This window comes from Corythoichthys intestinalis, chromosome 21 (assembly GCF_030265065.1).
Source record: "Corythoichthys intestinalis isolate RoL2023-P3 chromosome 21, ASM3026506v1, whole genome shotgun sequence".
In the NCBI taxonomy this organism is placed as follows: domain Eukaryota; kingdom Metazoa; phylum Chordata; class Actinopteri; order Syngnathiformes; family Syngnathidae; genus Corythoichthys; species Corythoichthys intestinalis.
In genome coordinates this window covers 7264203-7290087 of record NC_080415.1, presented here as the reverse complement: position 1 = coordinate 7290087, position 25885 = coordinate 7264203, and the positions used below count along the sequence as shown (strand labels likewise).

Genomic DNA, 25885 nt, shown 5'->3' with positions numbered 1-25885 from the left:
AGTCCGTGTTGCCCAACGACAGCCCCAAAACATCACTGCTCTAGATGAGATCTGCATGGAGGAATGGGCCAAAATACCAGCAACAGTGTGTGAAAAGCTTGTGAAGAGTTACAAAAAACGTTTGGCCGCCGTTATTGCCAACATAGGGTACGTACCAAAGTATTGAGATGAACTTTTGGTGTTGACCAAATACTTATTTTCAACCATGATTTCCAAATAAATTCTTTAAAAATCAAACAATGTGATTTTCTGGGTGTTTTTTCCACATTCTGTCTCTCATGGTTGAGGTTTACCCATGTTGACAATTACAGGCCTCTCGAATATTTTCAAAGTGCGTGAACTTGCACAATTAGTGGTTGACTAAATACTTATTTGCCCCACTGTATGTTTTTATCTTTATGCCTGCAGCATCATCAGACCACCAAACCAAGACTGGCCCGATGCGCATATCCAGTGTTGTTTTCGTCAACGATGACTATAACGAAAACATTTGGTCAACGATCAATTTTTTCATGACAACAAACTAGCTAAAAACGTGTTTTGGGAGAATAAAACGACGAAACAAATGCCATCATCGTCTGACAGGATGAGAACGAAACAAAAATGCGCCATAGTGTGTGTGCCATGTGTGACATTTTATGTGTAGTTAGCCATGGTGCACTCTCCCATCAATTAGTTCATCACTTGTAGACATCCAATCCATTTGAAGTCGTTCATTCACTGCCATCCCTCCCACTTTAAATGGATTGGACGTCTATGGCCGTCAGTGGCAGCCAGAGTTCACAAATAAGAATTGTAGGTGAAATATTGGAGTAATAAACACATAAAAAATAGTGTTGAAAAAAAAAAAAAAAAAAAAGGTAATGTATGTATGTATGTGTGTATATATATATATATATATATATATATATATATATATATATATATTAGGGCTGTCAAAATTATCGCGTTAACGCGCGGTAATTAATTTTTTAAATTAATCACATTAAAATATTTGACGCAATTAACGCACATGTCCCGCTCAGACAGTATTCTGCCTTTTGGTAAGTTTTACAGCAAGGCTTTTTGTGCTAACAGTGAACTCTTGTGGTCGCTTTGCGACATGGTTTATTGTTGTCTTGCCAGTTCAATATGGTTGCACGACGTCTCGGGCTGACGCCTACGTTGTAATGTTGTGCTTATATGATCCTTGGACAAGATTTGTCCGTAAGTATGGTTGTTGTAAATAATGTACATATTATGTTAGTAAGCGAAATGTTATATTTTTTGGATGAGACGCTTTTTGTTTATGTTTAGTGAACCTGTATAGCGTGCTGAGCTAACGTTGTTGCTAATGCAATGCTTGTGTACTTTTTTTGGGAGTTTTACGACGGTCTAAAGAGAACAATGGTTTGAGGCCATTTTATTAATAAATCAGATGAAAAAGGAAGAAGTCTGATTATTATGGTGTCGTTCACTAGCTGTCTAACGTTGGAAAAAGTAAACGCTTCGAAGTGAGGACAGCATAGACAGATTTAAATGACAGTAGAGTGAAATGCCCACTACAGTCCTTATGTACCGTATGTTGAATGTATATATCCATCTTGTCTTATCTTTCCATTCCAACAATTTATTTTATAGAATATATATATAATTTACAGAAAAATATGGCATATTTTATAGATGGTTTGAATTGCGATTAATTGCGATTAATTACGATTAATTAATTTTTAAGCTGTAATTAACGCGATTAAAAATTTTAATCGTTTGACAGCCCTAATATATATATGTAATGCATATATAATAACTACTAAAAATGAAAAATTGGAAAATTGAGAAAATCCTAAAGTAAAACTTTCAAGGATAAATGTCAATATAGAAAATTTTAGAAAATAATTTGACACTTTCCCCCCAAAATCTGATTTGTAAATATAGTAATACATAAACACTAGTTGCAACGATTAATCGATTTAACTAGAGTATTCGATTAGAAAAAAAGAATTGAATTAAATTTTGCTGGATCGAGTATTCATTTAATTAAAGTGGTGTTATAATGGTTTGTTTTTGAAAGTGTTTGCATTTAGTTTTATTGATTTGAGTGGATACACTGCCCTCTAGTCTGCCTCATTTTACTTGGCGAAATCCAGCTGCTCCCTGCTTAGACCAACATAAGCTAGGTTTTTGTTTGGAGCTAATGTTTTTTTTTTTAATGCATTCGTAATTTAGCTTCAAGGTATATTTAGCCACTTTTTGTAGGAATATGTCTCCGAACCATTTGTTAAGAGCATTGTAAAAAAAAAATAAAAAAAAAAGTTAGCGTTTTATAGCATTTAAGCTAGCGGACTTTTGCTATGTAAATTAGCCAATTGTTCTTTTGTTGTACATAGATCCCATTTTTTTTTTTTTAATTTATATACCGTTTGAGGCTCAGCTAAGGTATTTTAATTTTTTTTGTTTATCCAATTACTCGATTATTCGAACTAAGTAGTTCATCGATTAATCGACTACTAAAATAATCGATTGCTGCAGCTTTAGTAAACTTATGTAATACATTAAAAATTGTAATAAAAATTTAATTTTCAATTAAATAAAATGAAAAAATATGATAGTCATAAAATTAACTAAAAAATATATGATTATTAAAATTATATATTAAATTTGCTTTAACTTAACAATAAATCAAAATATTTTAATATATTTGTAAATATACATTTCGTTTTAGTATTTTAAATCATTTTTAATCTTAATTCTTTTTTTCCCCCTTTTTTTTAATGCATTTTTCAATTTTCTATATTCATGTACTTCCATTACTCATTTTCATGTACTTACAGTGGTGGCCAAAAGTATTGGCACCTCTGCAATTCTGTCAGATAATGCTCAATTTCTCCCAGAAAATGATTGCAATTACAAATGTTTGATAGTAATATCTTCCATCTTTGCTTTCAATGAAAAAACACGAGAATGAAAAAAAAAACCAATCATTATCATTTTACACAAAAGTGGGCCGGACAAAAGTATCCGCAACCTCAGCTTAATACTTGGTACCACAACCTTGAGAAGAAATAACTGCAAACAACAGCTTCCGGTATCCATCAATGAGTTTCTTCTTCATTTTAACTGGCTGCGAGTGTGATTTAGTTATTGCCACCACCTGTTATGTGCCACAGGTAAGAAACAGGTGCTGCGAATTACACAAATTACAGAATCACTTGATTTTTCTATGGGTGCCAATACTTTTGTCTGAACCATTTTTGGAGTTTTGTGTAAAATGATAATAATTTTTTTCCCCATTCGCTTTTGTGTTTTTTCATTGCAAGAAAAATAAATGAAGATATTACTACCAAAGCATTTGTAATTGCAATCATTTTCTGGGAGAAATTGAGCATTATCTGACAGAATTGCAGGGGTGCCAATACTTTTGGCCAGCAGTGTATGCATTCCCCAATGTTTTTTTTGTTTTTTTTTATGTATATTTGCTGAATTCAGGCATCAGACTTACAACATAAGGTCATCATAACTGCCCCAAGTGGAATGTAATTATTTTTTATTAAGACTGATGATAAATGACAACACCTGCCGGGCTTCTTTTCAAGTTTCAAGCTTCACAAATCAAATAAGGCAGAAGCAACACTGAATTTGTGTCGTTTAAGGCTAGATTTACTCTCCATGGAGAAACTAAAAAAATCCTCACCATGTCGGTATGAAAAACAAAAAAATATAGCAACTTCCAAACTTCTTCCAAATGTGGAAAACAAGAAAACCTATCGGCTATCTGCCAATCATGTGTTTGTGATAGACCAATAAATATGGTCTAAATATGCTACATTACAGCTTTGCGAGTGGCATCATGTGGTTGTTAACTTCCATTTATAACAATGGTGGCCAAGTTAAGTGAGCACCCTCAAAAAAAAAAAAAAAAAAAAAAAACTACCTCTGTAAAGTTGGCCCCTCATCAGACACAAATTTATGTAAAAAAACAAAACAAAAATCATGTCAATCATTTGTGCTGCTATTGTGCTATTCTTTTATAGGTCAATCAGAGGTCAACCAGCCCCCTATTTTGATTAAAAATGGCTACAAATGGTGTCAATTGTTTGTGCAGCTGACGTTTTATAGATAAAGAGATATTAACTTCGAGTGATGTCACTCGCAACTTTTCCGTATCCAATTCCCGCGACTGACGGAGCGCACCAACTCTCTAAATAACAGAGGGGTGTCCCAACAACTAGCGCAAACATCGCATAAACAAATGGCACCACTTTGGGTCTATTTTGCAGTAAATGTGGGGCTTGAGATATTAATTTTCAGTGATGACGTGACTCACCGCTGTCCTTTTACTGCAAAATGAACTCGACGGGTTGTCATTTGTTAAGACTATGTTTGCGCTAGTTGTTGGGACAACCCTCTGTTATTGAGAGTTGGTATGCTCCGTCGGCCGCATCGGCGGGGCTGCATGATGTCATCACTTGAAATTAATATCTTATTTTCTATAGAACGATAGCACAAACAAAAATGTTTACAGCACAAACGAAGCATAAACGATTGACTCTTTGACATTTTTAATCTAAATGAGGGGCTGGTTGACCTCAGATTGACCAATAAAAGAATTGTAAGTAATAGTATCTTAAAAGTGATAGCAGCATAAACAAAACTTTTTACAGTACAAAAGTAGCACAAACGATTGACTTTTTTTTTTTTTCAATAAAGGTTCGTGTCTGATTGGTGGGGCCAACTTCACGGAGGTAAAAAATCTGACACCGACAATCATACAGAATTGGTTCACTTTTCGACTTACATTGTTCAATGTGCTTAATTAGTTCTTATTTGTATGGTGTTCAAATAAGCTGTCAACAAAATTCCCGAGCTGACTGTGGGAATACCTGAAAAAAATGAGGAGAATCCCTTGCAAAAGTGCACGCTTTCAAAACAAAAAGCTGCCAGTTGCTTGTAAACGTCCACATCCTCTCGATAAACATCTCCCTTTTCTGGTATTTGTGGATGTTCTAGAAAAATATAAAACCCTAGCATGAATGAATACACACGCCTTCACAAAATGTACAAATGGATAAAAATAAGTGGTGATTGAAGCCTTGACTTTCCCAGTGAGTTTGCGGGTGGTTAATCCAGGAGTTTCTTCTCCAGTGCTGAACTTAACTTGTCTATGCTGCTACTTCTGCCTGACTTGAGGGCTTTGGGGTTCCTGAAAAATCAATAAAAATATGTAAAACTAATCACCAGGTGTCATGTTGTGGGGGGGTCATATATTTTTTTAACAGGGTGCCATTTGTGTGTAAGAGTGGACACTAACAGAGAGGACATTTTGTGCTAAAGTTAGCTCTCAGCCTAGCTTGGATAGCATAAAAGCTAACATGACTTCGGATACTTGATGAGAGATCTATCGTTTTACAAATAAACCTTCAGAAATGATTCAATAAAATTGATTTATTTGATATATAGCTTTGACAGAGAGGAAACGTTATGATCAACCACACTGAATGAAGTACATAAAACTGCAAAATCTCATTTTTAAAGGAGAGAACAGGAAGGAGAGAACAGGGGTCGCGTTAACCGAATATTTTCCGTCGTTGACCGTTTTTTTAAAACGGTGACGGAAAAAACTGAAGTCCGTCCGTCATTTTGACAGGTTGCAATTCACACCCCAGACCACAGGGTGGCATATTAATTAGCTATTGTCTCTCTTAATGCATGACGTCGTTGGCTATTCTGTCAGAATATTGTAGCGTCACCGTGGTCTGGCGGCAGCACCGTGATTGACACATCAACGCGAGGTTCTTATTGGTGCACCCGGTGTGCCAGCGCGTCATCCAATTGGTGGACTAGATTGTCGCCTGTGTATAGACAAGTTTCCGAGGTACTTCCGGTTTACTTCCTTATGTCTTCCTTCCCCTTCCGTTTCCGCCTGTTTACCATTGAAGTCAATGGCGGTGGAATCGAAGTCGGAAGGTCTTCATACAAGATCCCGGGAATGTTATTTTGATGTAGGCGGGTGGAGAACCAAGCCAAGGCCTCCATGCTTCGTACCATGTCGATTTCCAAACCATGGGTGCTCGTACTCGTCATACAGGTGGGGGGGAAGGAGATGTACAAAACTGACAGCTCCTGCAGTCATGCCCCCGCTGTTATGGAAGGTAATGTGCTCTAAAAATACGAAACCTAAAATCTGGCGCATGAAATGACTTGTTGCCTTTGCTATTGATATTACGATGATGATTGTAATTACGAAGTTTTATCATTTTTACAACATCGTGTTTGAATGCACCGCATAAATCCAAGTGTTACAAGTTTTTATTCGTTTGTTTACAGCTGGGAAATGCTGTTATAAAAGAGAAGACAACTTGACTTGTACGTTGATGGACATATATCGAACAAATATCGTTTGCGTTCCACAATGATGATGACAGCTCGACTCCCGGGAGAGGCTGAGAGAGGCAGGAATTGTGACAGACGGTGGTTCGCCGAGATCGCCGTGATCCAACTACGAACTTGTGAACGGTAGCATCTTTAAATATATGCTATTGGAGCGGGAATTACCGAGGACGGGAAAAAAGCACATCTAAATGCCGCCGAGGGCCTCCGTGATGTCGCTATTTGTTCACGAGGCTCCGGAGCTCTGCGGTCTGATATCACATTCTCGTATGCTATTTTTGCAATACTTTTATAAATGTGATTTATTGACCTGTTTTGGAGTGCACCAATCGTTTTAAATAAAACAAGAAATTGAATCATGGCTAAATGTTTTATTGCGATCAATGCCTGCAATAAAAAAAAGAATGACATACTATTTGTGTTTACATCATATGTACATACCGTAACCTTGTAGCATTTCCTTGTAACAAAACAATCCATGTCAGCCCTTCTGCAGTCGGCAAATGTAATATAACTTGTAATTTCACCACATTTTGGTCACCAATGGCCGTAGTATCAATCCATTCCTCATGTTAACACAGGCTGACCGTTGTTAATAATTTTGTCCACGAATGATCCACGAAGTGACACGAACTGCCATCCAATCTCATCTACGTGTCATCTAGGTCGTGCTGAATCAATTTTTGAAGATTCCATGGGTTGCTCTGGCTTGATTTCGTAGTTTTATCGTCGTCAATACACTGCTAATACACTGCTACTCGACCGGACCGGAAGTGCGAAGCAGACATTTTCAAAGATGGCGGCGCCCGTATTTCGCTCAGGAAACTTGTCTATAGACCCCAATCACATGACGTCACAACTCCGCCCCCTGACTGGAGCAGTCATATTGTCCGTCAGCTCGTCGTGTTTACACATTACCGCTACGTACATGCCTCCTATTACGGCGTGTTTTTTTGCTCGTTAACATTAATAATCAAAATGGCGAAGAAGTGTGTGGCGGGTGGTTGCAGTAACAGAGAAGATCGACGGAGAGACTTGAAGTTCTACCGTATTCTGAGAGACCCGAAGAGGAGAGCGAGATGGACTGCTGTAATTCGACAAGAAATCTGGGCACCAAACGATCCACAGACTATGTAGTAGTCATTTTATATCTGGTAAGATGCATTTAATATATATTTAGAAGATTTTGGGCTGACAACCACAATTAAGATCATTGTGTGACGTTGGTGATTGGGGTCTATATAGTTGCCTCTTTTTCTTTGGGAGTGGCGTTGTTTTGTTGGTGTTGGCGGTAAGCAGAGTAAGAAAGGGGGAGAAAAATACAACTTCCGTGTCTAATTTTTCGCCGCCAAGCAAGCGTTACAATATTAATTAAAAATGAATGAAAACTAAATACTATTGAATATGTTATCATTATCATTTTAAAAATTTAAGTGACTGGTAAAAATAGATTATGACTGGATTTTTATGACCCTGTCAGTCAAAATGACAGACCACGAAAATGTCTAGCGCAACCTCTGGGAGAGAAAGAAAAAATTAAAAAAATTAAAAAAATTCAATTCTTACCAGAGTTGAATTTTCTCACCACTGGTGTGATATTATCGCAGAAGAGTGATGTCATTAATAAATGGGGAAGTTTCTTAAAGGGACACTAACACAACTTAACCTGTGTTTCAACAGGTATAAGCAAATCTCATGTATTGCTTTTTAACTCATTTGCTCCAAAAAACGTATAAATACGTTCTATTTTTAAATGTTTCAGTGTCCCAAAGACGTATTTATACGTCTTTTACGTTTTTTTTTTTTTTTTCCAAAAAAGACATCTCTGGGTCGTGATTCAATTTAGCTCCAAAGCACAAAGCTGAAAATCCATTTTAAAGCAATAAAACTGGCCACTGGAGGGCAGTAGCGCATTTGGTAAGACCCACAACCCGATTCAGCGGCAACGAACGGCCAAGCAGACGACCGAATGGATGCCAGGCGGAGGACGACCGAGTAGAACAACCGGTAGGACGCACGGGATGCCAGACACTGGACGACTGAGCAGAACGACCAGGACCACTAGCGCAGAGGACGATGCCTTTGAGTCCGTGCTGCTTGCGAGCAGAGCCCGCAGAGACTCAAATAAATTCATCTTTATGAGACAGACGGCGATGAGGGAAAAGTTTAACCGGCTGTCGCAGCCAGAACAGCGTCATCTTTCAGTTAGTTATGTGAAAATAAATTGTTACTTTGCCATCAAAAGCTCTATTTGTCTTGTTGTTTAGCTTATTTTGTAAAAGGAAAACATTATTCAGATGTTTGGGATGTCATGAAAGCAAAAAATAGCTGTGTATATAAGTCAAAGTTATGTTTGAAATGTATGCTTTCACAAAAAGCTCAATTTCTCTGTTTTTTTCATCAGAAATTGGAAAATTGCTCAAAGTAACCTATTTTCTAATAATGATTTCTAAAGAATGGAAAAAGGTACGAACTAACTTTTTTTTTTGCTGAAAGAAGAGAGTAATCTTTCTTTTGGTGGGTTCCATGTTTATATTGCAATAGAACAGAATTTTCTGTGGGCCTTGCAAAATCAATCAAAATCCAGTAAAACGGCTGGGAGTGAAGGGCCTTGCTCCGGTGAAAATGGCTGGGGGTGAATGAGTTAATAGGGCTGTCCCGATCCGATCACGTGATCGGAAATCGGGCCGATCGCGCCAGTTTTCAGTGGATCGAAATCGGGTGAAAGGGTTCGGGTCTTTAAAAAATATATAGTTTTTCTGCTTCATTCTCGTTAAGCGCCACACCCAAATTGTCCAGTGCAGCTTGTATTTGGTATTAAAGTTAACAATGATTGACAGGTTTGTAGCTTTGATCTTGCCAGAGAAGCTTTAATAGCTCTACGCTCAAAGGCACAAATGTGCCAGTCATCGTTAAACATGCAGGTCAGTCATAAGTGTGCTGTGACAACTGATTGTGTAAGTGAAAGGCCGTTCTCAGCAGTGTGAGTGGATTTGAGTAGACTCACCCAATAGAGCAAAACTAAGAAGCATAATCACTAGAGTTGTCATATATTATCGGGTAGCCGACAATATTGTCCAATAAAAGCCATTTAAAATGATATCGGATAATATTGCATCGGTTTTGGGTCAATATGCATGTTGCCTTCAAAGTGAATCTAGAAATCTTCTGCCTTTGGACAAAGGGCTGGTCACAGCTTAGCACAGCAATTATTGCTACAGTGGGGCAAATAAGTATTTAGTCAGCCACCAATTGTGCAAGTTCTCCTACTCGAAAAGATTAGAGGCCTGCAATTGTCAACATGGGTAAACCTCAACCATGAGAGACAAAATGTGGAAAAAAAACAAGATAATCACATTGTTTGATTTTTTTTAAAGAATTTATTTCCAAATTAGCGTGGAAAATAAGTATTTGGTCACCTACAAACAAGCAAGATTTCTGGCTGTCAAAGAGGTCTAACTTCTTCTAACGAGGTCTAACAAGGCTCCGCTCGTTACTTGTATTAATGGCACCTGTTTTAACTTATTATCGGTATAAAGACACCTGTCCACAAACCTCCGTCAGTCACACTCCAAACTCCACTATGGCCAAGACCCAAGACCAAAAAGCTGTCGAAGGACACCAGAGACAAAATTGTAGACCTGTACCAGGCTGGGAAGACTGAATCTGCAATAGGTAAACACCTGGTGTAAAGAAATCAACTGTGGGAGCAATTATTAGAAAATGGAAGACATACAAGACCACTGATAATCTCCCTCGATCTGGGGCTCCATGTAAGATTTCACCCCGTCGCGTCAAAAAGATAAGAAAAATCCCAGAACCCCACGGGGGGGCCTAGTGAATGACCTACAGAGAGCTGGGACCACAGTAACAAAGGCTACTATCAGTAACACAATGCGTCGCCAGGGACTTAAATCCTGCACTGCCAGACGTGTCCCCCTGCCGAAGCCAGTACACGTCCAGGCCCGTTTGCGGTTCGCTAGAGAGCATTTGGATGATCCAGAAGAGGACTGGAAGAATGTATTATGGTCAGATGGAACCAAAATAGAACTTTTTGGTAGAAACACAAGCTTTCGTGTTTGGAGGAGAAAGAATACTGAATCGCATCCGAAGAACACCATACCCTCTGTGAAGCATGGGGGTGGAAACATCATACTTTGGGGCTGTTTTTCTGCAAGGGGACCAGGACGACTGATCTGTGTAAAGGAAAGAATGAATGGGGCCATGTATCGAGAGATTTTGAGTGAAAATCTTCTTCCATCAGCAAGGGCATTGAAGATGAGACGTGGCTGGGTCTTTCAGCATGACAATGATCCCAAACACACAGCCAGGGGAACAAAGGAGTTGCTTCGTAAGAAGCATTTCAAGGTCCTGGAGTGGCCTCGCCAGTGTCCAGATCTCAACCCCATAGAAAACCTGTGGAGGGAGTTGAAAACTCCATGTTTCCCAAAGACAGCCCCAAAACAAAACTGCCCTAGAGGAGATCTGCATGGAGGTATGGGCCAAAATACCAGCAACTGTGTGTGAAAAGCTTGTGAAGAGTTACAGAAAACGTTTGGCCTCCGTTATTGCCAACAAAGGGTACATAACTAAGTATTGAGATGAACTTTTGGTATTGACCAAATACTTGTTTTCCACCATGATTTGCAAATAAATTCTTAAAAAATCAAACAATGTGTTTTTGTTTTTTTCCCCCACATTCTGTCTCTCATGGTTGAGGTTTACCCATGTTGACAATTACAGGCCTCTCTAATATTTTCAAGTGGGAGAACTTGCACAATTAGGGGTTGACTAAATACTTATTTGCCCCACTGTATATGTTAAATCCATGACTGCAGATGTCGGTATCAGATTTTTGGAGTAGAACAATATTGGGATATTGGTACTCGGTTAAAAATATTATTATTATATTATAGGTCAACTCTAATAAACACCCATATTCTTACACCAGTGTTGTTTTCTTCAATGATGACTATAAAGAAAATAATAGAACAATTTCTTCATGACGATGACAAAACGATAACGAGCTAAAAACGTGTCTTGGAAGACTAAAAAATAACGACAGGAATGCCATTTTTCATCTGACAAGATGAGCATGAGACCTTTTACCTGAAGTCAAATAAATTTAAATAGAATTCCGGAACTTGTACGCTTGAAGTTATAATGGATGGCAATTGATATAACACAAAAAAATAAGTTGAATGAGTATTTGTCCAACTTTAGGGAAAAAACAGCTTTATTTATACTGGGGAGACAAATGGCACCCTACTAAAAAATGACCCAAATGTGACTTTTCTTACTTGGACAGGATGGTGTGAAGAAGTAAGGCGTGATCCTGGGCGAAGTAGTTCTGCTGGACCGCGTGCTCCAAACACAATACCAGGCCTGGGCTGGGTGGCAACTTTTTGCTCCTGGCTTCTCCCTGAAACAAACGAGTTGAAGATGGCTAAGTAAATACTAAAAGAACACTTATCTGACTTTTGAAAGAGCTTGCATAGAAATAAGGTATATTTTAAGGATGAGAGTTATGGTGGCTTCCCCTTCCAATCAGTACGTGTCGTGAGCGATGCATTTAAAAAAATATATATTTGAAACAGCTGCGTCACAAATCAAAACAAAAAAATAAACCCACTGCCAACTAAGGCTGCAACAACTACCGTAGTTTTCGGACTATAAGACGCCACCCACCAAATTTGACACGAAAATAGCATTTGTTCATAGATAAGCCGCACTGGACTATAAGCCGCGGCTTTCCTCATTGTATTATGGGATATTTACACCAAAAGATATTAATCGGTAACAATTTATTTGACGGCGGCATAATAGGACTGTCGTAAGACCAAATGAACCACCATGAAGCTATGCAGCCTATTGGTTCAAAGCTTCATTTGGCCATCACTGCTTCCTTGGGGGAGACAATCAACCTTTGCTGCCACCTGCTGTCAACAATTGTCATCCAACAAGCCTCCTAGCATTCATTGCAGCACTACAGATGTAAATAACAATCGTAATTCATGTACTGTGTTAATTATATCTTCAGTTCCTGTTCCAGTTGATTCATTAATTGCTAGTATATTGTAACACTTTTTTGACAGTGGCGCCATATGACTGTCATTAGACAATCATAATTATGACACTGTCATGCGCATTGATGAATGCTTATAACTAGGGTTGTTCCGATCATGTTTTTTTGCTCCCGATCCGATCCCGATCGTTTTAGTTTGAGTATCTGCCGATCCCGACATTTCCCGATCCGATTGCTTTTTTTTGTGCTCCCGATTCAATTCCAATCATTCCCGATAATTTTTCCCGATCATATACATTTTGGCAATGCATTAAGAAAAAAATGAATAAAACTCGGACGAATATATACATTCAACACACAGTACATAAGTACTTTATTTGTTTATTATGACAATAAATCCTCAAGATGGCATTTACATTATTAACATTCTTTCTGTGAGAGGGATCCACGGTTAGAAACACTTGTAATTCTTAAAGGATAAATGTGACTTTGTATATTGTGAGTAAATATTGTCATCTAGTGTATTTGTTGAGCTTTCAGTAAATGATACTGTAGCCATCTGTTCTGCCCAAATGCATGATGGGAAGTGCACCCATGACTGTGCGTAGTGGTACCAATTGATATATCTTTGCGTTGGGAAATAACATAGGGTGTTAAGAAAAAGATAAATTACTACCTTTCTTCCCCACATTGCTTCCCACGATGTTTCTAAGCGTAGGGAGAGGGATTTTAAGCTTTAGCCAATTAAAACAAGGCTCGGAAGGCTGCCAAAATTCACTCTACTCATTTTACGCTGCTTTTTAGCTCTGTATATAGGGAAAACGGCGCCATTACAGATTAAACGCGACAATGCGTGAGTGGGCCGTGCAGCGCATGCATTAATTGCGTTAAATATTTTAACGTGATAAATTAAAAAAAAAATTAATTACCGCCGTTAACGGGATAAATTTGATAACCCTACCTTAAGCCTAAACTAAAGACTCTGGATGAGTGTAACGTATGTCTGCAACGTGAAATACAATTAGAAAACGATTTATTTAAAAAAAAAATATATATATATATTAAAAAAAGGCATGTCCGATATTTTTTTTGCGATTCCGATACTTTGAAAATGACGTGATCGGACCCGATTGATCGGGATGCCGATCGATGGAGACATCTCTAGTTACAATTGCATATTAGTTTGAAAATCGACCGGATCCAACGTATTTTTACATGAGTGACTTCTGGTCTGCCCGATCCTAGCTACCGGTAGTAGTATTGACACAGGAGGATCTCGTCTCGCGTCAAATAATAAACTCTGCTGTTCTTTTCGCGTGTGTCGTGTTGAGCTGCTTCTGGGACGCGTCTAACACGCGGCCGCACTGCGACTGGTGTGCATTGGCTGATTGACTTTAACGCCCGCGTTTCACTGCGTTCTCGCGGCGGCCACGTTGTCGCGCCGTTGACGTTTCTGGGTTATACTGTCCTACCGTGTTGGTCCTCATTATAGTAGAGAAGATGAAGTAAATATAATCAACACAAAGAAACTGTAACCCGATCGACTCACAGCCTCGAAAAGTAAGGGTTACATTGCGTCAGAAACTCGTTCGGTACGCCTGCGTTCCGAACCGAGCACCACGTACCGAAACGGTTCAATACAAATACAGTGGGGAGAACAAGTATTTGATACACTGGCAATGGGAAAACCCATTGGCAGTGTATCAAATACTTGTTCTCCCCACTGTACATGTACCGTTACACCCTTAGTGGCTGCTGAGGAGGTAATACCTCCAATATGATTTTGCATTTATACAAAATTAATGGTTAGTAAACACTGTCATGAACGTTTCCCACCAGCTACGAGAGTTAACTCCAGCGTGTTTAGTGTGTCTAGCGGTGGTAAAACGTTTTTTTTTTGTTGCTCTAGCAACTGTCTGTGTTGAGAAAAGAGTGTGTGTATAATGTAAACATGATACAAGTCATACACACATGCTTTTTATGGAAAATAATTCAATAATTTTTGTTCTGATGGTAATACTGCAGAGCTGTGGCCGTGGATTTTGGCTCACCTAAAGGACTGCATTTATTTGAATTTTATTTAGATTACTTTTTTTTTTTTTTTTAAACTTAACATTATACTTACGTTCTAATTTGCTAATATGTTTTGAAAAATAAAACTCCTGTTCAATAGAAAAACCCCCTTTTTTTTTAACCCAGATATCTGAAAGTAAGACATTTTTGAGCTGTAATTGCAATACCATAATAACGTGAAACTGTGATATTTTGGCTCAAGTTTATCATACCGTCAGAATCTCAGACCGGCGCATGCCTACTGTCAAGAGATTGTCTTTTGTGTTGCTAGATCCAGTTTGCCTCAGTCTGAGGTGAATCAGTGAAGCCAATTGTATTGTTTGTATTCTTTGCTGATGCGACGTCACTACTTAGCACGGAGCGCTAAGCAACTTAGCAGTACTGATGCTAATCAGTGTCTTAAGTGTCCGTTTGTATTGTGTTTGGAGAAACATATTAGCACTTGAGTTATTGTTAGATAGTAAAGATATGCAATTTTGTTTTTATAAAGAAACCACACACATACAGTAGACCCATTCATACAAGTTCTCCATTCAACACAAACTAACATTCAAACTGTAAATTGTCAGGCCAGAGAGTGTGCTTTGAAATTGGATGTGTATTGTATTTATGAACAATTGTTTGATAAAGACAACTGATTCATCACAGTCTGCATCCTACGTTTTCAATTTTGTTGTTTAAACAAAATGAAATAAATGAGTCATTGACAAAATTTATATCAGTGCTTTGCCCACAAGAAAAAATGTCAATCAGCAGCACTTTTTTTTTTTTTTAAATAATTTAAATGAACAGGACTTTTGTATGATTTGTTTACTAAGAAATTCTTTTCAAGTTTTATACTCAGAACCTTCACTAAAAACTAAAAAAATAAAACAAAAAGCTATGAGTAATAAAAACAGTATACAAATTGTAAGTGTTAAACAATGGATATTTCTACTCATTGAAATTACGAATGCAATTTAAACTTGAAGCAACTTCTGATCAGTGAGAACACAAACCTCAGGAAGGCCATGCATGCATGGAGGACAGCTACAAGAGGAACACTAGCAGCCCATTGATGGGTATTACCTCCAGCCCCAAAATTAGCAACCAGACTAGCTACCGGTACATAGGGTTAGCATAAACACCCAATGCCAAACTCGTTAAGTTTAAATAATTTTTTTTGCCTCGAACATTAACCCTGAAAAAGCCTCATGTTGTATCAGAATATTTTTTCCATATCCCGTCGCTAGCGCTATGTGGTATTGATACCTTGAGGAGTCCTATGAGGACCAGCAGCGTGGAGAAGATAGTGTACGCCTGAAGAGTTGAACCAGTGAGCTTTCTTAACAGCATGTCTATGAGATGAGAGATTTTCATCATGTTTTAGAAGACAATCCATACTAAATCGAAGTTCCACCTTACTCACCAAAGGTTTCCAGCACAATAGCCTTGGCTTCTGGTTCCTTGCCATACAAAGAAGCCACTTTTAGGAGGACATCCACAGCCCTCTGTAGATCCAAAATGTTCACCTAGTGACAGGAAGAAATATTGTCAATAGTGGTGTAAATATATATCAAATAGGTGATATATCGCAATACTTTGTAGCCCAAAACGTTATTGATATGCTCCCGCCAAGAATCAATATATCGTTTTAAAAATGCGTTAGTTTGGGGAGAAAAAAAAGGAACCAGCAGGTTGCAACTAAAATCTTCCAATAGACCATTGTCTACATTAGCTCACTGGCCATTGACGCCGGTAGACGTCCAATTCATTTTGACAGGATTGGACGTCAAGCGCTGTCAATGGCACTCGTCGTTTGTGGGCAATTACAGGTAACTTCCTCTTCATTTTAATGCAATTACAGGTTACTTCCAGTCAGTGTTGTTTTCGTCAACGATGACTAGAATGAAAATATTTCATCAACGAACAATTTTTTCATGATGATGACGAGACGATAACGAGCTAAAAACGTGCCTTGGGGGACTAAAACATGACGACAACTCACCCACTAGAACTCTTTACAGTCTCTCATTGCTTGTTTTGAGACACACGGTACGATTTGCGTTCTTGTTTGGCAAAAGAGATCATCACACACTAACTAACTTATAGCGTTAGCAAAGCGTTCACGTTCACGTTAGCATTAGGCTATTGCTAACAGCGACCGTCCTCTTTAACTCTCGGACAACTTGTTTTACATATGGTTCGTGGCGTCAAGGTTGTTTAATTAATTGAAAATAATGTGCTGTTTTCCTGCTGTGTGTGTATTATCCTTGAGAATTTGGTCATTTGTAGATGCTACAATATATGCTATTCTGTCAATGTTCAGGTTGGAAATTTTTTTAATTTTTGAAATGAAACTTTTGAATTTCATGGCTGAAAATATTGAGGAAACGTCGAATAAAATTAGTCTGGGTTTTCGTCAACAAAAACTAGACGAATACAGATTCTAAAATGACTAAAATATGACCAAGATTAACGTACAGAGAAAAACCTCAACATACGATCGCTTCGACACATTATCTTTTCGACATACGACGTAAAATTTGACCCGCCATTTGTTTCTACATCCGACGACATGCTCGAAATATGACGATTTACGGCAGCGTCGTAATTTAATTGCTTTCCCGCAAGACAGTAGCTGGCGGGTTTTCTTTTGGAAAAAAAAATCAACATGGGTCCCAAAATTGTTGGTACAAGTGAGGGGAAAAGGAAAAAGGAGATGCTTACAATTGAAATTAAAGAGATGATTGAAAAGTATGAGCAGGCTATTAGTGAGTTGGCTTTCTTTTGGAAAAAAAAAATCAACACGGGTCCCAAAATGGTTGGTACAAGTGAGGGGAAAATGAAAAAGGAGATGCTTACAATTGAAATTATAGAGATGATTGAAAAATATGAGCAGGGTATTAGTGAGTTGGCTCAACAATACGGCCGGAATGTGTCAACAATCTTGCCGGTCATCAAGCAGACGGAAGCTATAAAGATGGTAAAAGCATCCAAGGGGACTACTATTCTGTCGAAACGTCGTGGCGTTATTTTGGAGGCGATGGAATGCCTTTTACTAATTTGGATTAAGAATAAAGAGATCGCAGTCACTGAAGCAATAATATGTCAGAAAGCTTGAGCTATTTATCATGACTTAAAGACTGCACCTGAGGGGAGCGCGGACGGGGAGAGCCATTCTTTAATTTTTTAAAAATAATTTTTGTTTTACAATGCATCTGATTTGATGCATTGGTTAAATTAGAACACGGCTCGCCGCATCCTCCCTCGGCTCGACGTATTCCCCCCTCCTGCAACACGCGCTGTCTCCTCCGTCTCCGCTCGACACTCTAAGTTAGGGTGACAATAAAAATGCTTTTTTTAATTACTGATTGTTGTTACATTATTATTATTACTCAGATTTTTATTCATGATTTATTTGGTTTTCTCTGTGTAATTGCTATTTGTAATAGTACCGGCAGTATTCATGAAGGATTAGTGTAAATTTTGGGCTGTGGAACGAATTAACCGAATTACAATGTATTCCTATGGGAAAATCCTTCTCGACACGCGATCATTTCGACTTACACTCAAGGTCCTGGAATGAATTAACTTTGTATGTAGAGGTACCACTTTCCTTAATGTCCAAAAGACCTAAAGACTAAGCTGAAAATTAAAGGGGCTGCCAAATCCAACACTCCTTCCTGTTGATTTTGAGACACTTCATATTCATTCGTGGACATTCTTGAGTCACTTCCTTTTCAGTAACCTAAACTCAACAGGAAGTGACCTGTAAATGCCCCCAAATCAACAGAAAGTGAACTGTAAACGCCCAAAAGGAAAAGGAAGTGGCTGAAAATCAACAGGAAATGGCGTAATATGCCCCAAAATCAACTCATTGGCTGCTGCTGACGGCCACTGACGTCCAATCCGTTTGAAGTGGGTAGGAAGGCACCCACCCACTTCAAACGGATTGGACGTCTCCTTGTGAAAAACTTATTCCAATTCACCGCAGAAGAATGAAAATAGATTGTTTTCCTGTTTATTAGTTGTTTTTTTTTTAAATATCTAAGCATGATTTCTCGATAATTGTTGTATCACCAAATCGTGAGATCATCATTATAGCAAACCTTGCAATCGCGTATCATATTGTGAGTTTTCCAGAGGTTCCCACCCCCAACTGATGCCATCACAGCCCTACCTCTGGTAATAGATGTTTCCTCATCTCTCCCAGCTGAAGAAGCTTCTCCGTAGACGGGCAGTCCAGAAAAGAGAAGACTTCTTCCTAATGGAAGAATCCAATGCATTCCTTTCAAACTGAGCATGAGAATAACAATTGTTGATTTGTCGTCTCTACCGGACAATGGGCTTTCGAAGGACTCTCTTCGTTTGCCGTTGTTCCATTTTCCTTTAAGTCGTCCTCGTCGTCACTGTTGTCGTGTTGTTCGTCATCTTCCTCGGCTTCTCCCTCATCGTCACTAAAAAGAAAGACCAGTTTAATGCGGAATAGCTCAGAACTTTTTGTTGATGTTTACAAAAAAACACAGCCTATGTCAGTTTTACCTGAGTGAAGCCAGGATATCTCCTTTATCCTGGCACTCCATCGCTTCCCTTAGAGCCTCACAGCCCTCCTCACCCAGCCAGTTTCCTGTCATGGTCACACACATACACGCACATTAATCAACGAATTTAAAAAATCCTGTCTGCTTTGTTTGTTCAGTTGTTCATATGTGTACCGTTCAGATCCACTTTCTCCAAGAGAGGCTTGTCCTTGAGCGCCTGAGCCACCACGAGAGCCGCTGCGTCCGTGATCTCACCGAATGACAGATTCAGCTCCTGTAAGGATACATGACGCAATCATGTCAATCACTGAACGTGATTCTTTGATTTGATAGGATTTGCGATACAAGGCTCACGATGACGACTATCTCACACTATGTCGATGCATGGGTCAGGAAATCCTTTTACAATATTCTCTATAACAACTACTAAACAAAAAACCAACCTCTTGTCTGTGACTAGCGTAACGCACGAATGCTATTTTTAGACCGCAAGGCTGCGTGACGTCACCATCGTAAACCGGAAGGGGGTCAACATAGAAGCGCATTCGCATACAACCCATGCTAGTGCCGCTTGTTTTCTGCTGGTAATCTTTCAAAAAAGAACATGCCGAGTAAACACTGCTGCTATGGAACTTGTAGAAATGTCTCTAGACATTACGACGTATGAAGGATGTTTTCTTCATACGTTTCCCGAAGCCCAAAACTTAAGAGGAAAAAATGTGAACAATGGATCAACTTGTGCGGACGTCCAAAAGACTAGTTTAACACCAGCAAGGTGAAGCCATTCACCTTTATATGCAGTAAACATTTTGTTGGGGGGCATGGTCCTACAGATGACAATGCTGATCCATTGCCTGCCACAGCCTGCCCCGAAAAGATAAGCCATTTTGATATTTTAGTTATTTTATAGCATGGCCGTGCTGCTTCTGTCTGACAATGAATGACCAGAAAAAAATTAAAATGGAATGTGACTTCCACTATTGTTACCTTTTCTTGAGGTTTGTTATTAATGAAAAAAATTTAGTGTTAAGTTGGCTGTCAATGAGTAGCATTTGGGATCCCGACACAAAAATAGGAATATAAATTTCCTGCTAAGAACTGTCAAAGATGCAAGACAACCAGAGGATATAATATAAAAGAAAGACTGGGCATATGGTGGTAAAGGATAGCTTGTTGAAAGAGGAGAATGTCATTGTCAGTGGCGTAAGGCAATACACACAATGTGTCCATAAAAAAGCTACCTCTGGATCAGGTCGGCTGTTTTTCAGCTCTCGACACTCAAGCCATCTCTTTAACTGAACATTTGTATGTTGTTCCACATCTTTACATGTGAATTTGGCACCAGGGACATCATTTCCGGACAGAATTGGTAGGTTTAGCTCAGTAAACATCTCGTTCATACACTATTTACATGCATCTAGCATAAGGGACAAACGCGAGTTTGATCCCAACAGCAACAGTTGCTAACGTCATTAATATTAACGAGCAAAGGTGACGTGTTACGCGTGGTACGCTATTGAAAAGAGTTTTTCCACCAGTAGACGTCCAATCCATTTGAAGTGGTCACTCCCTGTTGATTTCGGGGGTACTTCTGGGTCACCCCCTGTTGATTTTGGGTCCACTTCCAGGCCACTCCCTGTTGATTAGGGGGAAACTTCGGGGCCACTCACTGTTGATTTTGGGGGCATTTCCGGGTCACACACTGTTGATTTTGGGGCCACTTCCGGGCCACTCACTGTTAATTTTGGGGCCACTTCCGAACCACTCCCTGTTGATTTTGGGGGCACTTCCGGGCCACTCCCTGTTGATTTTGGGGTAGAGCTTAGATCTTGAGCCCGAACCCGGCCTGAAATTAGGTCGGGCGCAAAATGTCAATTATTTACGTTCGGGTCAGGTCGGGCCGGACTTTCTCTCGCTAACTTTTTAAAAATAAATATATATACATATATTTATACTAAAACGATGTATGGATGCTAAGCTAAGGAATACTTGTTATAAAATAAATAATTTGGATAAAACAGAAGGTGCTGTGCATGCCTGTGCACGTGAAGGCCGTAGCCCAGCCCTCTTTTTAATCTCCCGCTCCTGCCCTGGCGCCCTCCGCGAGTCCGCATCCTGGTATTTCCTTTTCAATATGAAGCAGCAAGAAGTGAAAAACAAACTAAAGACGGGGAATTGAAACGGCAAACATGCACCGAGGTAGGAGTGGGGTGTGGAAAGGCTTCAAATTGATTATTGAAGATGCAATACAGAAAACCTGTGTCGGTTCGGGCTCGTGCCTCCAAAAAAAAAAAAAAAAAAAATTCAGTTTTTTTCGGAGTCGGGCCTGCAAATCAAGTTAATTGATCGGGGCGGACTTTAATACTCGCGGGCCGGGTCGGGCTGGATTTTTTAGGCCCGATCAAACCTCTATTTTGGGGCCACTTCCGGGCCGCTCCCTGTTGATTTTGGGGGCACTTAGAGGCCATTCCCTGTTGATTTTGGGGCATTTATGGGTTGGGTTACTGAACCCGAAGTGACCCAGTAATGTCCCTAAATGAATAGAAAGTGACTCAAAATGAACAGGAAATGACCTGTAGATTAAAAGAGTAATGTATTTAACATATTTTTACATAATATAATGAGATAAATTGTAATTTAATGTAACATTTCAAGGAAAAAGTCACAGTGTTACGTAACTTCGTAATATTGTGAGATTGAAATCGTAATTTTACTGGGGGGAAAAAAAAAGTCGTAATGTAACCGTATTTTCCACATTATAATACGCACTTTAAAGCTTTCTATTTTCTGAAAAGCTGAAAGTGCGCTGAATCATGCGCTCTGTGAATTAATATTGGTTAATCATGGCTTGACATTCCCTTTAACACAGCTCCATCTAGTGGCTGCATAACACAACCCCACCCACTACTACTACTACTACTGCGCCGAACGAATGTTCATTCGCCCCTCCCAGTCTAAATGGATTGGCCATCTCACTCTGTCAATGTCAGCCAATGAGATGGCCTGAGTTTGGGCTGACCTTAAGGATCGGCAAGCCTTCTCTGAGGACAGCCGCCAGGGCGATGGCGCCTTCACATCGTACCAAGCAGTCCCCAAAGTTGATCACTTGGACGTTCCTCAGGTGCCCCAAAGCCTGTAAACCAGAAACGGTCAAGTTTTTGCGTTTATGGCTGTTGGGAGTTACGAACCCTCACCTGAGCCATTGCCAGCGTTCCCCTCTTTGTGAAGGTGTTGTCGTTGAGGTTGAGCACGCGGAGATCTTTGTTATGCCGCATGGCCGCTGCTAAAGCAGTCACGCCCGAGTGGTTGATGCCATTTTGGGGCATGTGGACCTCCTCTAGGCTGCCCATTAACTGAAATTAAGTCAGTTTGCAAGAAATTAATACAAGATAAATAAACGTGCGTGAAGTTGGGTCCCTCATCAGACGCAAATTTATACAAGATAAAAATGGAAAAAATGATGTCAATCCTTTGTGCTGTAAAAAGTTAAAGTAAAAAGTGGGCTAGGTGCACTCTCAATGACCTAAAAAACATTATTTGTAATAACGCTAAAACTGTACCAGCACAAATTAAAATTTTACAGCCCAAACCAGTAGCACAAACGAACGTCACTAATGTGATTCCATTGTGCCGTAGATGGGGGGCTTCATCATCGCTACAAATTAAAAGTTGAGTATTTGTAAAACCGTTGCAGTGCCAATGAACATTTTTACAGCACAAACGACGCACCACATTAAGCCGGTTTAGATTAGAGGGATGTCACGATTGCATATTTTTATACCTGAGCCCTAGTCACCTGAGTTCGAGAATTTGCCGATACAATCGAGAACCAATCCGATATATATTTTTTGAACAACTGTTCCAAATATATTACAGTACTGAACTGTTTACCATTTCCTCTCCCGCTTTTTCCGAGAGTGTTGTAGAGTATAAAATGTATATGGCGGAAAACACAGACAAGACTGAAAAAGCAGTTTCTGCTCTTGCACTCGTCTTTAAAAGAAACTGCTGTATTTTAAGCCAAAACAACTGTTGTGTTTGACAGAACAATACGTCTATATGGTGCCATAGCAGATCCATGGCGCATTAAGCCCCAGAAATATTTAGAATTTGTCCGTTTTACCCTGGAGAGCTCCGTTTACAGACATCTCGCAACCGCTTTTGTTTCAACCCAGACATACAACAAAGGTAATTATATTTATTATTCAAAATGTCTGTCATTTTTAGCTTAGAATAATTAATTGCTGTCTAATATTTCGTAAAAAAAAAAAAAAAAAAAAAATCTTTGAAAAATTATTCACTTGCATATCATAAACTATTAAACTAATTACGTCACAATGAAAAAAATGGTGTCTTTAAAAAAGTCACGGATATCTACCTCATAACTATCGCTTAATAGTATTTTTTTTTTGTTATTGTCGCATTTTGTCCAATATGTTAGATGATAATCAATCCAAACAAAGAAGAATTGAAAAAAAAATGTTTAAAAGTGTAAATATATGAAAAAGAAAATCTTGACCACTCCTTGATGTCTGCGATTTCTACATCGCGACTCTTATTACCATGTTTCACCCCTAAAATCCCCCAAAAATCCAGCTGTGGCCATTCACAGCTGTTTCTTGACACTCAGTGATACATGCTACATGGATTTTTTGGATCAAAACAAGTACGCGATAATATCTCTTTAAAGTCGTGGCGTCTGTAATTCTGCTCTCATGTGCTCTCACCTCCAGATAGGGGTTCGCTGTTTAATTTAATTTTATTTATTTTTTGTTTTTTTTAATGCCCTCCTGTTCAAAAATTTTCTTCCTCCAGAAAATTGAGATTTTAAGCTTTCCAATGATGTATCACACGTGCATATCGGACTATTTTTAAATTTGGCCAAACTGGGGGTTTCAGAGCGGAACTTCAAGTCACCTGAGTGTTTTCCACCATATATTTTGTTTATTTTGGCAATGCCATTGTATTTCTGGATTATTTTGCTACTTTTTAAAAAAAGGAAAAAAAAAAAAAAAAAAAAAAAATCACCAAATTCTGATCCTTTGGAAATGGCCCGATCGGCTCGATTTCTGATCACGTGATCGGATCGGGGACATCCCTAGTTTAAATCAAAATGGGGGATGGTTGATCTCAGAATTGCACATTTCTCAAAAATAATAGCAGCACAAACAAAACAGCATAAACCAGCACAAGTGTTTGTCATAATTTTTGTATAAATTTGCGTTTGGTGGGAGGCCAACTTGCCGAAGGTGATAAACACATACAAGAGCTCAGCCAAATTTGAGCCTTAATTATTGTATTTATATGCATATTATATATTTCAAATACTTTATTTCATATACTTTTTGAAATTCATATAATGTAAATCCCTTGATGCCTTAATTTACATTTAACAAATATACATGAAGCATTGGAAGAATTAGACGTCCTTAAAAATATTACTTAAAAAAATATGGAAAATTCAATTGAAAAATACAGCTACAAATTACAAAATCCCAGATTTAAAAAAGATAGAAAAAAAAATAATAATTAAAAATCATCAAAGTAAAAATGGAAAGGAATTAAAATTTCTCCACTTTACATTTTCAAGAAATTATTTTCCTTAATAGTCTACATTTTCTTCTATTTTCTTGATGTACCGTAATTTCCCGACTATAAGGCGCACCCGTGTATAATGCGCACCCCAAATTTACTTGTAAAATCTAGGGGAAATTATTTATATTGCGCACCCTAATTTTAGAAGAAAACAGAGCTTGTGTACAGATACAGAGATGTCATTTTACTGACTGGTGAAACACAGCACAAGCATAGCACATTGGTAGTTCAAAACATTACCGTAAACTGATAATATTTACGGTAATAATATGATTTGACAACTTCTCCAACTTACCAGAATCTAGGAGAAAACAAAACAGATGTGACTTTTCTTTTAAAGGCTGCTGTATAACTTGCTCGTTTCCTCATGATGAATAAATGTTTCTTCCATGGATTGATACGGTAAAATGAAAGTGAGAACGTAAGTCGGAAATCCGTGAGAGCTCATAGCTGTCAACTCGACAGTAAGAAAAGGAACTATTGTTATTTGGGTTTGAGTTTCCCGAGGGACCGATATAGTTGACGGACATTAGAAGTGTGTGTCCTTACATTTGTTATGGTCCGAATTGCGGAGCTGCAATAAACGTCGACTCAAATGAGTTTAAGAAACTAAATTCTGTGCTTTATGAAGAGTGAAAAAAAGCAGAATTTAACACAGACGAAATCATTCGGCCGATTAGAGTGAAGTATTACCGAAACAAAACGGTGACGTCACGTACCGTAATGGTCGGCAACGGGTCGCCGCATATGGTAACGTTTCTTCAACACAACGTGGCCGTGTCAATGAAAAAAAATCGGTTTATATATATATGTAATACATATATATTTCTGTCTCCATCCATGTACCCGTTTATAATGCGCACCATGAGTTTACAAGTTGATTTTGGGGAAAAAAAGTGAGCGTTATATTCGGGAAATTACGGTATTTTTTAGATTACAATAATTATTATTTCAATTTCAGATTCTCCAATTTTGCTGATATTGTTACCTGAAAAGCTCTGGCCAGGGCACTTGCTCCTTCATTTTCCAAGCGGTTCCTCCCAGCAACAAATACTCTTAGCGCGAGTGGCGTTCCTGATTCCGATGACTGTCTATGACATTCCATCAGTGCTTCTGCCAAGATCTACAAAGAAAAAAATGTTTCTTAACCTGTCCCAATAAGCCCCTTAGACAAGAAAAAGCAAAGTGAGGTGTGAAACCCAGTCTTATATGAATCACATTGAAGTGTGGATATGCTGACATCCTATTCTTTGCTCCCTTATCGCTAATCCTGGGACCGACAATCTACCTGTGTGTGTGTCTA

General features: G+C 38.7%; 1 protein-coding gene across 2 annotated transcripts in view; it reads right to left on the bottom strand.

Moving 5' to 3' along the window:
• Window positions 1-3486: 3486 nt before the first annotated feature.
• Window positions 3487-25885, bottom strand: part of rangap1b (Ran GTPase activating protein 1b) — a 34676-nt gene continuing 12277 nt past the window's right edge. For both annotated transcript variants that reach the window (XM_057826914.1, XM_057826913.1), the window contains exons 6-16: window positions 25571-25705; window positions 22182-22340; window positions 22007-22120; window positions 19162-19261; window positions 18989-19073; window positions 18783-18903; window positions 18627-18710; window positions 15873-15975; window positions 15716-15801; window positions 11667-11788; window positions 3487-5179 (exon numbers count right to left, since the gene is read on the bottom strand). In XM_057826914.1, coding sequence (XP_057682897.1) covers window positions 5098-5179; window positions 11667-11788; window positions 15716-15801; window positions 15873-15975; window positions 18627-18710; window positions 18783-18903; window positions 18989-19073; window positions 19162-19261; window positions 22007-22120; window positions 22182-22340; window positions 25571-25705 — 1191 coding nt within the window. In that variant the 3' untranslated portion in view covers window positions 3487-5097. The remainder of the gene's footprint in view (window positions 5180-11666; window positions 11789-15715; window positions 15802-15872; window positions 15976-18626; window positions 18711-18782; window positions 18904-18988; window positions 19074-19161; window positions 19262-22006; window positions 22121-22181; window positions 22341-25570; window positions 25706-25885) is intronic.